Source organism: Ictalurus furcatus, chromosome 4 (assembly GCF_023375685.1).
Source record: "Ictalurus furcatus strain D&B chromosome 4, Billie_1.0, whole genome shotgun sequence".
Lineage (NCBI taxonomy): Eukaryota > Metazoa > Chordata > Actinopteri > Siluriformes > Ictaluridae > Ictalurus > Ictalurus furcatus.
Window position 1 is genome coordinate 31,560,173 of NC_071258.1, and position 12,903 is coordinate 31,573,075.

The window sequence follows — 12,903 nt, forward strand, 5'->3', positions numbered from 1 at the left end:
GTCTTAGGCTTCTTTGAACTGTTTGCCTAAAATGGAATGTTTTGGAAAGTATAGCAACCTTTCTAAAACTTCCCATACAGTGCGCCGTGTTCATATCTATAGGGGGCGGCTGTGGTTCAGGTGGTAGAGCGGGTTGTCCACTAATCGTAGGGTTGGCGGTTCGATTCCCGGCCCACGTGACTCCACATACCGAAGTGTCCTTGGGCAAGACACTGAACCCCAAGTTGCTCTCGATGGCAAGTTAGAGCCTTGCATGGCAGCTCTGCTACCATTGGTGTGTGTGTGTGTATGTGTGTGTGTATGTGTGTGTGTGTGTGAATGAGACACTTTAATAAAACCACTAAGGTTAAAAAAGTGCTATATAAGTGCAGACCATTTACCATCTATGTTCATATCTATATCATATCTATTTATCTATATCTATGTCTCATATCTGTTTGGAACACATCGGTTCATTCTGAAAAAATGTAATCATATTCGGTTAAGGCAATAAGGGAAAAGTTGTGCCATTTCTCGGTCTCTGCTCTGAATGATGCTGCTATAGGTTGGAACAACTTCACCATGTCAGTACGGAGGCTTTGTCACAGAACCACCCAGCTCAATAGCCATAAATAACTGTTGACACATAAAACTCCAGCAGTCCTCCAACAGAGCACACGTGACACCATTCATTCAGCTCCACTCAGCCAATCGTCTTTGCCGCGGCGACGTTGGCTGGACACTTTGGTCTGTGTGGTGGCGTAATTTACGATGCTGACCTCTAACAATCTCCAACGCCGTGCATTCCCCGGCAGCAAAGACAAATCCGAGCAACCCCCGCTCACATTCCTGATTGGAACTGCAAGACCACAAACGATGCTGCAGGACATGAGCAAGGTATCCGTCACAACCTGAAGAACATTAGGCCTTTACTCGAGAATCTGCATTTCACACAGCCCCAAAGGTGTTAAAACTGACCAGTGGCACAGAGAGTCAAGCAGACAGCTCCAAAAGCATCAAAATCCCTAGTCAGTGAATCCCAGTGGTGGGCCATTGAGTCACACACAGCCCAAAAGGCATCAGAAACTACCAACGTCCACAGAGTCACTGCCCTTAAAGCAATAAAGTCCACTAGAATCTCACACAGCCCCAAAGGCATCAGGACCTACCGGCGTCCACAGGGTCACTGCCCTTAAAGCAATAAAGTCCACTAGAATCACACACAGCCCCAAAGGCATCAGAACCTACCAGCGTCCACAGCCCTTAAAGCAATAAAGTCCACTAGAATCACACACAGCCCCAAAGGCATCAGAACCTACCAGCGTCCACAGCCCTTAAAGCAATAAAGTCCACTAGAATCACACACAGCCCCAAAGGCATCAGAACCTACCAGCGTCCACAGCCCTTAAAGCAATAAAGTCCACTAGAATCACACACAGCCCCAAAGGCATCAGAACCTACCAGCGTCCACAGCCCTTAAAGCAATAAAGTCCACTAGAATCACACACAGCCCCAAAGGCATCAGAACCTACCAGCGTCCACAGCCCTTAAAGCAATAAAGTCCACTAGAATCACACACAGCCCCAAAGGCATCAGAACCTACCAGCGTCCACAGCCCTTAAAGCAATAAAGTCCACTAGAATCACACACAGCCCCAAAGGCATCAGAACCTACCAGCGTCCACAGCCCTTAAAGCAATAAAGTCCACTAGAATCACACACAGCCCCAAAGGCATCAGAACCTACCAGCGTCCACAGCCCTTAAAGCAATAAAGTCCACTAGAATCACACACAGCCCCAAAGGCATCAGAACCTACCAGCGTCCACAGAGTCACAGCCCTTAAAGCAGTAAAGTCCACTAGAATCACACACAGTCCCAAAGTCATGAAAACCTCAGTGGCCCTTGGAGATGTACACAGCCCAAAAAGTATTAAAACTCTCTGGTGGTCCACAGAGTCACAGTCCACACACAGAATCTCACATATAACTCCAAAGGAAAAGAAACCTACCGCTGACCCATAGTGTCACACACAGCCCTGAAAGCAGAAATGCCTACCAGTGACCCACAGAGTTTAACACAGCCACAAAGGCAAAGAAACCTTCTGGTGATCCACAGTCACACAGCCCTAAAGTCAACGAAACCTTATTGAGCACAACAGTTACTAATTTTCACGTTGTCTCGCACACAGGAGAACCTAGAGGGCACTTCATCTCATTTTCTCCCATGTTGGGGAGCCTATAGGGCTTTGTATCACATTCCCCACTGAAAGGGCCACCTAGAGTGCACTTCACCACGTTTTCCACCCTGAAGGGCACTTCATCAAGTCGTTCCCCCCCCATTTCAAAGATAGCCATTAGGGCACATCATGTTTTATCCACTGTAAGGGCACCCTAGAAAGATTTGTCAATCCTAAAGGTATGCAAATGTTTTCCACTCGGCTATATCTTATATAAGAGAAAATGTTCGCATTTTGTTTGCATCAAAAGTAGAAACTGTTGAGCCAGCAGTGAGAGTTTCATCAGCCCTCGTAACGAATCCAACTTCAAAAGTGAATATTCAGGACAAAAATCAGTCAAAGTAAATGCAAAAAAATACAACAACAACAACAAAAAAAGCCAGCAAAGCAGAACTGGACAAGGACAGAAGCCAAGCATAATAAATAAGGACCAAGGTGAGTGAATGTGTGTGTGAGTGTGAGAGTGTGTGAGACTGTGTGAGAGTGTGTGTATCTCGTGACAGAAACAATTCAACCTTTTTTTTTTTCTGGAAAATGTAATGCAGTTAGTGAATATATAGTACATACTCAGAACAAAGCCTCAGAACTCATACTGTGGATGTTTTAAACCACACTCGGTTGTACTTTACTGCCTCCTGCTGGCCACTGCGCACACGACACTTACTTAAACCCATAATAAGCTACTCAAATCAGAGTTTCTCTTTTATTAATCGTACAATCATTTGTTACTTAAATCAGACAGAAACTGTACATCTTTTAAACTGGATGAAATTCAGTCACGGAGAGAGGACTCACAAGTCGTCTTTTGGCAAATTTAACTCCACATTTGGTAACTTTTTTTTTTTTTTTAAATTTCAAATGTTTTGCAACAACAAGAAGTTACGGTATGTTAAATATATTTAAATACACACTACCAGTCAAAAGTCTGACACTCATCCTTTGTTTTTTACCCCCCCCACCCCCACCCCCACCCCCACATGGGGATTATGTTGTGATTAAAAATCACAATGAAAAAATTCTTGAATATTTTAGCATCGTCAAAGTAGTCGCCATTTTTGCCTAGAAATTTCCAGAAATGTATTCTTGGCGTTTTCTCAACTGAATTCTTGAGGAATCCCCCTGAGATGCTTTTTAAGCAGTATTAAAGGAGTTCCCACCTACGCTGGACTAAGTACTCCCAAGTCATGCTTCATGTACTGTAGGCCACACACATAGTAAAAAAAAAAACATTTAAAAGTGCATTTTGGAGCTCAAGGCCACTTTCCGAGGTGTGTACATGTAGATTCATTTGCACTGCTGAGGAATTACGCAAACGTTAAGAATCAACTCACATATATGCGAGTTTTCTTCTTTTTTTTTTTTTATCACTGTAGACCATTGTATGCCAATAACTCGTAACTCTTTCTTCCATTTATCTTCAGTAACTGTTCAGATGCTTCACGTCTGAGATATTCAGCTTTCAGCTGCGTAAATGATATAATTGTTTCATGCGATGCAATCAGTTATCGGAATAAATGGAAATAAATCTTCTCAAAAAAAGCACAGACACAGCAGGGTACAACAAGCATGCAGGGATTCGTAATGTTCTTACTCGGTGCATATTGATTGTGCCTTGCTGATTTAAGCGTACTTAATGAGCAAAAAATATTATTTGCTAAAATACAATGCAAAATAGAGTCATTTTGTTCAATAGAAGGTAGAGTAACATTTAATGAAACAATGTCGGCTGTACAAAGAAGAGAAATCGCTGGCCACTATACATCGCAAACTTTGTCCGGCGATGAGCTGTTCGGGAGCCGAAAGACTCCTGAGTCAAATAATCTGACTCACTGAAATGAGAGTAAATAATGACCGAGCGAGCAGCGAGTGACATCCATGTACACATGTGTATCAGAGACTCGTCTCTCCTACCTGACACGTCCCAGCCACGCAGATGGCCGTCTCGTTCTGTCCACACGGCGTCCCGTCAATGACCCGATCCGACTGGCGGACATAGAAACGGTATCCGATCGCACGGCAGTTGAGCTCGCAGAGCTGTTCTCCAGGAACTGTGAGGAATTACAGAAAAAACACAATCAAAACAAAACAAAAACACTCACAGCACAAATCAGTTTGGGAATTTTCCCATTTTGTAGAAACACAGGAGGAAATCTTGTGCATTCATGAATTCCCACAATGTTCAAATAATGTACCCTTGAGAGTACAGAATACCCATAATGCACTTGGTGTTTCTGGGAATAAGGAGTATTTCAGACCCAGAGACTGATTTAGAATGAAAACAAGCATGTGGGCCATTTCTCACTCTCGTCACACTCTCAGATGTCTCACAGATCTGACCCTGACCCCTTCTGTTAAAGCCGTTAAATTTAACATGACGCTCTGTGGTGTTTCCTCAGCCCGTGAGCAAATGGATCAAAAAGCACTTTACTCTCAATACATATCGAAAACTTCCTTTCACAGCATATTATTTTAGTATGATAGTAGTTTATGGCTTGAGGAAGTACCCAGTCATTCATTATATTAGGACATATAGTGAAAGGACATTAATGTGATGCGTAAAATATCTGAAGAAAACACCAGTACGCCAGACTCCTCTCAGACAGACAGCACGCTAATCACACACTAATCAACGACCAATTACAGCACATTAGGGTTCAGTGAGCGCCAAGTAAAGATGATAATGTGATAAATGGTGCAATCATTTAAAACCCATTAAAGACTTTTACACCATAGCGCTGTTGAATTCTCGAATCTGATTGGTCAGAAGTTTATTCTATACCAGCAGCTCGGAAGCGATAACAGAAAATAGCTACGTATATGTATGGCAAAAATCGCCGTGGTACGTCCAATTTACAGATTTAAAAGTATTTCTCTATAAAGTAGTATAAATTACATCACCATCACCATACGAACCCATGTGGCCTGACCAAATTTAAGCAAAATTTGTCGAAAAATAAAAATAATAATTAATTAATTAAAAAAAATAAAATAATTTAAAAAAAAACCCTGGCCTTTTTGGTTTCATTTCCACCTGTTTTAGGGAAATCCAAGATAAATCTCATCCAGAAATGATCTGCACATCTGAAATATGCACCAACATGACAGAACATTTTAGCACTGGGGGGAAAAAAAAAAGCAGGATTAAAAAAAAAAAAAAAAAAAAAAAAAAAGGTAACACCACATGTAATAAACCTAATTTGCTTACATTCCAACTGCGTTATTCACAATCCTTTCATTGGTGAAGCAAGCTGACATTTTGACATGTATCTGAAGTGCTCTTCTTATTAATGTCCAAACAGTCTGTAAATGCGCCGTGTGATTCCCGTTGCTTGGTGACGCTAACACATCATTTGCAGAGCTCAAATGACGGTATAAAATGCATTAAAGCCACACAAACAGCAACGTTAACATTACATGTCGGTTCGTATAGCAGCGAAGACGCCAAAATATCTGAAAGACAACGGATTTAAAGAAAGCGACATGAAAATCTCACCTTCGTTGAAAGGTTCCCATTCATAGAGCCGGCCCATGAAGGGGTGATTGTTATAGGAGGAACACTGGATGTCTCTGATATTCCTGCTGGCAAGGGGACAAGGCTGACACACACACACACACACACAAAGAGTAAATAAGTGCTGATTTTGTAGATTTTTGTCATTGCAATCATTATTATATATGTGGAAGAAGATACAGTATTATCCCCATAACGTACATTAATCTTGCACAAACCATAACACCTCCTGAGTCACAGTCGTTTCACATCTCGCAATTAATCCACGTATAATCTCTGACCTACGCTTTTAAAGCTGTCAGAGAGATAAGTGTGCCTAAACCCCTGCCTCTGTAACATTCCCATCCCCTGGGTAAATCTGGATTTTATGATCGCTCTGAGGAGATGTCAGCTCCCACCTTGTTCACACATACGCACATACCAAAACCCTCTCTGCCTCAACAAGCACTGGAAATTTTACACACAATAGCAGAGCTTAAACATTTCAAGGACAAAATCGTTAGGTATTAACGTCCTCGGATGTCCTGTACGGTAAATTAGACACGCCATACTACAGTGCTGCTGAACGCCCAATTCTGCTCGGTCATCGACTGGGATGTAACTATGGACGGATGAAAAAATTATGATGTGCTATAATTGAATGAATATTATACCATTGTAATTATTGGCATTGCTGTTGTTACTTTGGTATAAAAGGAATAAAACACTTCTGGACATTCTAATACTGGAAAACAATCAACTTCCTTGGTTGATTATTTCCCACAATCCATCATGTTTTATCCCGTACTCAGCTGCCCGTTCAGCACATTCGGAATGCTTGTCATACTGTGCAATAGAATATTTGCCGTATGAAATCTCAGCATCATAATGAACACGTTTGAAATATTCAAGATTCTTACGTTCATGTTGCACATCTTGTACTGGCTGGCAACTCCAGAGCAGGAGGAGGCTGGCAGCGAGAGGGGGTTATGAGGTCTCCCAGGAGCTGAAGCTTGGCTAAAACCTGATGCGAGTGTGCCAGGAGGGTGCGGCTTCCCCTGAGACTGGAGACCCGAGCTGGGCTGGTGAAGGGGAACCCAGGATGCCTGCTGGCTCATACTGTGATGGGTATTTTGAGGAGAACTTTGCTGAGTATTTCTGTACTTCTTCTGCTGCTGTCTATAGCTGCCGTATCTGTAGTCAGGTGGTGAGCGACGCTGTCGCTGGCTGTACACGGGTTGTCCAGGATCTCTCTGTGGGGAGACCACATATGGCATCTTCCCGTAACCGTACATCCCTGGCATGATCCGAGTGCTGCCGCCTCGCCTGAGAAAAAAACACCCGGTACACAAAGTACATAACGTAATAGGCATAAATTCCAAATAGGTGTTTTACGTACGTGGGAAATTTTCATTCCGTAGTACTCAGTAGATCTGATGAAGCCCCTTAGATAAGTGGTCAAACATACTATAATTTATACCACAAGTCCTGTTACAGTGACCAGTTCAAAATGAACTGTGGTTAAAAGCTTAATCTCTTCAATCACAACTTAAAATAATAATTATTCAAATAAAAAGTAATACCGCCTCCCGGGCCGTGCTTCACTCTGCTGCTTTCTTGTCTCCCCATGACTGGTATGGTGTGACCCCTGAGCATCTGGATGAGGACTGTTATTACCATGATGCCCGGGCACAGAGGGCTTTAATGCTGATATGACAATACTCGGATCCTGGTGCCCCATGTGAGGACCCTGTCTGGAGGAATAAACTGTGGCCGGAGAGCTGTACGTGCGTAAGCACGGCCTGCTTTGCTCCTGTACCCCACCACCACACGAGCGAGAGCATTCACTCCATGGACCCCAAGAGCCCCACAATCCAGAAGAGTCATTGTCCAAAATTTGAGGCTCGACCACTTGTCTAGGAGCAACCTGCAGCCAAATACAGCGAGAAACACAGTTCAATTTTTTTCAAACGAATGTTCAATTTTAAAAACCTTCAATTTTAAACATTAACATTCTATTCGATATTTTTTGGAATTTATATTCAAACATATTCAGTAAGTACAGTGATACTGTGGGAATGGTATTTAGTTATACTTTAAAGGCTTAATACCTAAAGCCTGAAATTAATCAGCAACTTGAATTAAGATTCACAGTAATGATATTTCTAATAAGTATTTTGCAAATAAACACGCTTTTCATCTCAATTAATGATAATGAGTGATAATGAGACTTTACTGATCACATGTACATATGCACGGTGAAATTCTTTTCTTCGCATATCCCAGCATGTCAGGAAGTTGGGGTCAGAGCGCAGGGTCAGCCATGATACAGCGCCCCCTGGAGCAGAGAGGGTTAAGGGCCTTGTTCAAGGGCCCAACAGTGGCAGCGCTGGGGCTTGAACCCCCCGATCTTCTGATCGATAACCCGGCAAGCCATCACTGCCACATATATAATATATAAATACATAACTGCGTGTGTGTTTAGAAAAAAAAAATACAGCACTATATTTGTCTGGAATTATTTTAGAATATTATATTCTCGGTACCTGTTGAAAAATGTGTATTTTTGCTCTACGGGCTCTGGTTTTATTATCTGCTCGTTGCTACAGTACCGTATGTTCATCTATTCACTGTTGTCAGTTCCTGCTCGGAATGGGTGCCTCCTCACACATTTTTCTCTCTCAAAATGAGTACATTAATATGATAGAGGCCTGGAGAGCAGCACGCAGCAGTGGTCCACAGAGAATAAAGCTTGTGCGGTAGGAATTGCTGGCACGGCATCCTCAGCTGTCTGTCAATGCCAGACGGCTATTCAGAGATCAAATGTGCCAAACCCCTTCCCGCCTGTTCCTGTAACTCAAACTCTCAGTCATCTTCCAGGTCACCGAGGGGTCAAACAGCTGATCCACACAAACTTGTACTATGAGTGGAAAGTCCAGGGTGGATTCAGTGAGAGGTCAAATCACCTGTCCGTCACTAAAACCTTGAATGAAAGTTAATTTCAGTTTCTAATCACCCTGTCACGGAGGAATGCTAACGGCAAAAATATTTCCTGACCTCTTCCTCATCATCACCTGTTGGAACTACATCTGATGGTCACTGTGGTCTCTCTTTCCTCTTAGCGCTAATGACCTCTCAATGCTCTCTGTGGTCTTCCGGACATCTGACCTCACTTTCTCCACTCCTTTTCTTTTTTTTTTCTGAGAAAACGTATCCCTAAATCCCTGCTTTGAGATGAGCATTATTTCCCCTAATCCCAACCAGACAAACTGGTCTCAGATCAGCAAACTACGACTAACGCATCTTTTTTTTGTTTTCTATCCATGCCACAGTTTTTGCACCAGAACTGGGTTTCTGAAAGGGGGTTTCACACAGGCTGATTATACATTCTCCAGCGCTCAGGACCCCGCTGTGTTTCAGGGCTTTTGTGGTTAAGCAGGAACATTGATGTTAATTGCCTGTCATGTTGAAGCAGTTTGAACTGTGTATGATAAAAGGCTGTTAAAATTGCCTCTTAAAAACTTTGAGACAAAGTCATATGGACGGATGGGACCAAGAGGAACGTTTAATAGACCTGCTCATGATCATCAGTGGAGCATGTTAGCTTGGGTGTACAGGTGCATCTCAAAAAATTTGAATACCGTAGGAAAGTTCTTTTTTTTTTCCGTGTAATTTAATTAAAAAGTGGAACTTTCGTATATTCTAGATTAGACATTACACATAAAGTGAAATATATTTCAAGCCTTTTTTTGTTTTAATCTCGATGATTACGGCTTACAGATCATGGAAATCAAAAATCCAGTATCTCAAAATATTAGAATAAAGAATTAATAATACAGAAATGTCCTGATGACCTGAGAAGCGCTCTAATCGGCGAATTAACTCAAAACACCTGCGAAGGTTTCCTGAGGGTTTAATCTCTCCGTCTGGTTCAGTACACAACCACAATCACGGGGAAGATGGAAGTCAACGTTGCATTTCATTTGGAAGTCAAGGTTCCAGAGTCTGGAGGAAGAGTGGAGAGGAACAGAATGTAAGTAGCTTGAAGTCCAGTGTGAAGTTTCCACAGTCAGTGATGATTTGGGTTGCCATGTCGTCTGCTGGTGTTGATCCACTGTGTTTTCTCAAGTGGAGAGTCGATGCAGCGTCTACCAGGAGATTTTAGAGCAATTCATGCTTCCATCTGCTGACGAGCTTTATGGAGATGCTGATTTCCTTTTCCAGCAGGACTCAGCACCTGCCCACAGTGCCAAAACTACTAGTAACTGGTTTGCTGGCCGTGGTGTTACTGTGCTTGACTGACCAGCCGACTCGCCTGACCCGAACCCCATAGAGAATCTCTGAGAGACACCTGACCCAACAATACAGACGAGCTGAAGGCCGCTATCAAAGCAACCTGGGCTTCCAGAACACCTCAGCAGTGCCACATTGCCTCCATGTCACGCCGCATTGATGCAGTAATTCGTGCAAAATTTATGCATCAGCGCATAAATGAACATACTTTTCAGAAGGTCGACATTTCTGTATTATAAATTCTTTATTCTAATATTTTCAACTGGTTCATTTGATGACAAAATTTTTAATTATTAAAAGGATTTTAACTTCTCAGATCCAAAAAAAAAAATGCCTCAGAACCCACTGGATGCCACTTCACTTGGCAGGTGGACAATAACCCCAAATATTCACCGAACCAGCTGTAGAGCATTTCAAGGCTAAAAAGTGGAACATTTCTGGGATTGAGAGTAATAGGCAAATTAAAGGCAACTTAATTCAATTAAAATTTACAGGCTTGGCAGAAGATCACCAGGAAACACATTCAGCACACAGAATAGCGCATTCATATAAAACCTGTGATTTGCTTTGCTGCCAGAACAACTGTCAGAAATGTAATCAACACCTTCTGACCAATCAGAATCGAGAATTCAACAATGCTGTGGTATAACTGCAAAATGACTTATAACAACAAATACTGTACAGATTGATTTCTCTAAATTCAAGATCTCTATGTATAAATAAACTTAAGGGTTCATCTAATATAGATGGAAATCTGACATAATCTTTGCTTTGTTTAAAATCCAGTACGCCGGACTCCAGAAATAATAACAATTGTCCGGTTGTATACAGAATGTACTTTGGTGTTGTACTGTGATGAGCAGTTTCTCGGATGTAACGAGGCTCACTGACGTTTCAGAATTAGATGAAACCTGAAGGGGCCATCTTAACAGCTTGCTAAGAAAAGTCCTAAATCAGTTTAAATGTTTTGCCAAAGGAAAGTTCAAGAGCGTCTCTGGTGCCAGCGTTACCTTCTTGTGGTCCAGTGTGAGCTGGCCGTCGGAGAGGTTCGTCCAAATCAGGGCGATAACCATGACAACACTGTGAAGAAAAGTCAAATGACCTTTACTGAACTTTCTCAGAGCACAACATAGTAGGATGCTGGATTTACAGTGGCTGTTTCAGGTCTTTCTATTCAGCTCCTGCGATTCAGTTATGCAAGATGCTATGACTTTTATCCGGAGATAATTTGCAACGTGAGCAACAGCTGACAAACAAGTGCAGCTTGCGAATGCATCTCCTGGATAGCCTTGGTTTTAATGTGTATCCTTTCTGAAAATTCGGAACACACTCGCTGATAAATCACTGTCTGTGTTCTTACCTTACACATGACACTCTGTTCATGCTGGACAGAAAGTGGACAGCTCTACCTGAGAAATGAAAAACAGTGCGTCAGCTTTGGTGGTCAAGTGCAGTGTTCAATTAAGTCCTCAAGCTGGCAACTGTCCTCTCGCTGTGTGGCACAGGACATGACCATGAGCGCTGACCTCTAACTCACGAATCCTCAGGGCTCTTTCACTGAAATGCAGCACCAAATCTGGACAGTTCAGCCCATGAAGCGAACTACTCCATAGGGACAGTTTGAAAAACTGTTTTCTTCTCCTCAGAACACTTCACCCTGTAGACTAAATGGACACTGGCAACATTTTCTCCCTAATTTAGTCTTGGCTGATTCCCACCCATCATTAAACAGCTACCAACTGGCTAGCGTGAAGGCTAATACTTGCTTCCTCCAAGAGATGTGAAGCCAACCAACCACATCTGCTTTTCAAGCTGCGTAAAACACTTGGAAGGAAGCGCTATCAACCCTCTTCCGCATACATGAGCCCACAGATGCCCATGATTGGCTAAGTGTTGCTGTGATTTAACAGAGAGCAATGGACTCTTGAGCTGAGTATCCCTACTACCTTACTATACAGTAGGCGAAAAGCAGTATGCCAAAGCAGTAGTATGTCCGAATTCTCAGTATTCATAAAACAGTAGGCGAGAAATACCCGTATGACCTACTGCTTCCGCCGAGATTCTGCAGTATGGAACCAATGGACACTGCGCTATCCCGTAATGCAACGGGACCGGAGCGGAAGAGCTGAATCCGAATCAAAAATGGCGGAATGCGGCGCGTCAGCTCTTTTTAAGTCTAAGTGCTATAGGTTAAACATTGTTCCTTGTGGTTAAACCGTAAATTGTTAACTTGTTGAAGGTTTAAACAAGAAAAACAGTTACGTTATGCTTGATGTCGTGGTACGGCCATGAAACAAGCTAGCTTACATTAAAGCTCTTACGTTATAGCCACCTCTTTTTTCTCGTTCTTTTTTATGTTAATTATTACTCTGAAATTGAAAAGCGTGACGTCCTCCTTCATTGAACTTTCCCCTAGAGGAAAGTTTGTGTACTGACTGCTTCTAAGCGCTGACACTGGGGACTCCTTCCTTGAATGTTAAATAAACATCTCCTTACAGAAATCTTCATTGTATTAACGATTATAGGTTTTTCTTGGTTAAATAACATGCCTTTTAATCTGTTTATTATTTGTCTTAGGTTACTATATGTGGAGCTGTGCAGTGTTATAGCGTTATAGCTCTCTACTGTAAACAAAAACAAAATAATAATAGAAACCTTCATAGAATTTGTGATCATTTTAATGGTTATAATGGAAACTATTTAATGGTCCCCGTGGGTCTCTACTGCTAACTTGCTGCCTTCTGTTGGTGGCATGTTATGTCTAGTGGATACCATTAAGGACTGATAGTGTTTGTAACGGTTTTAATGCTTAACTGATGGGTTGTAATGGTATTTGTAGTGGAAACCATTAGAATTTCTAGGGCTGTGGGTTGTAAATTTCGCATGTTTACGTAGGTTTTCTTCT

The 12,903-nt window shown here is 42.2% G+C and overlaps 1 protein-coding gene across 1 annotated transcript in view; it reads right to left on the minus strand.

The window, feature by feature from the left end:
• LOC128607001 (thrombospondin type-1 domain-containing protein 4-like) overlaps positions 1-11,926 on the minus strand; it is a 52,750-nt gene extending 40,824 nt beyond the window's left edge. The window contains exons 1-9 of the mRNA XM_053623602.1: positions 11,525-11,926; positions 11,359-11,407; positions 11,009-11,078; positions 7,289-7,632; positions 6,626-7,031; positions 5,709-5,811; positions 5,421-5,553; positions 5,247-5,332; positions 4,127-4,263 (exon numbers count right to left, since the gene is read on the minus strand). Coding sequence (XP_053479577.1) covers positions 4,127-4,263; positions 5,247-5,332; positions 5,421-5,553; positions 5,709-5,811; positions 6,626-7,031; positions 7,289-7,632; positions 11,009-11,078; positions 11,359-11,381 — 1,302 coding nt within the window. The 5' untranslated portion in view covers positions 11,382-11,407; positions 11,525-11,926. The remainder of the gene's footprint in view (positions 1-4,126; positions 4,264-5,246; positions 5,333-5,420; positions 5,554-5,708; positions 5,812-6,625; positions 7,032-7,288; positions 7,633-11,008; positions 11,079-11,358; positions 11,408-11,524) is intronic.
• Positions 11,927-12,903: the final 977 nt, after the last annotated feature.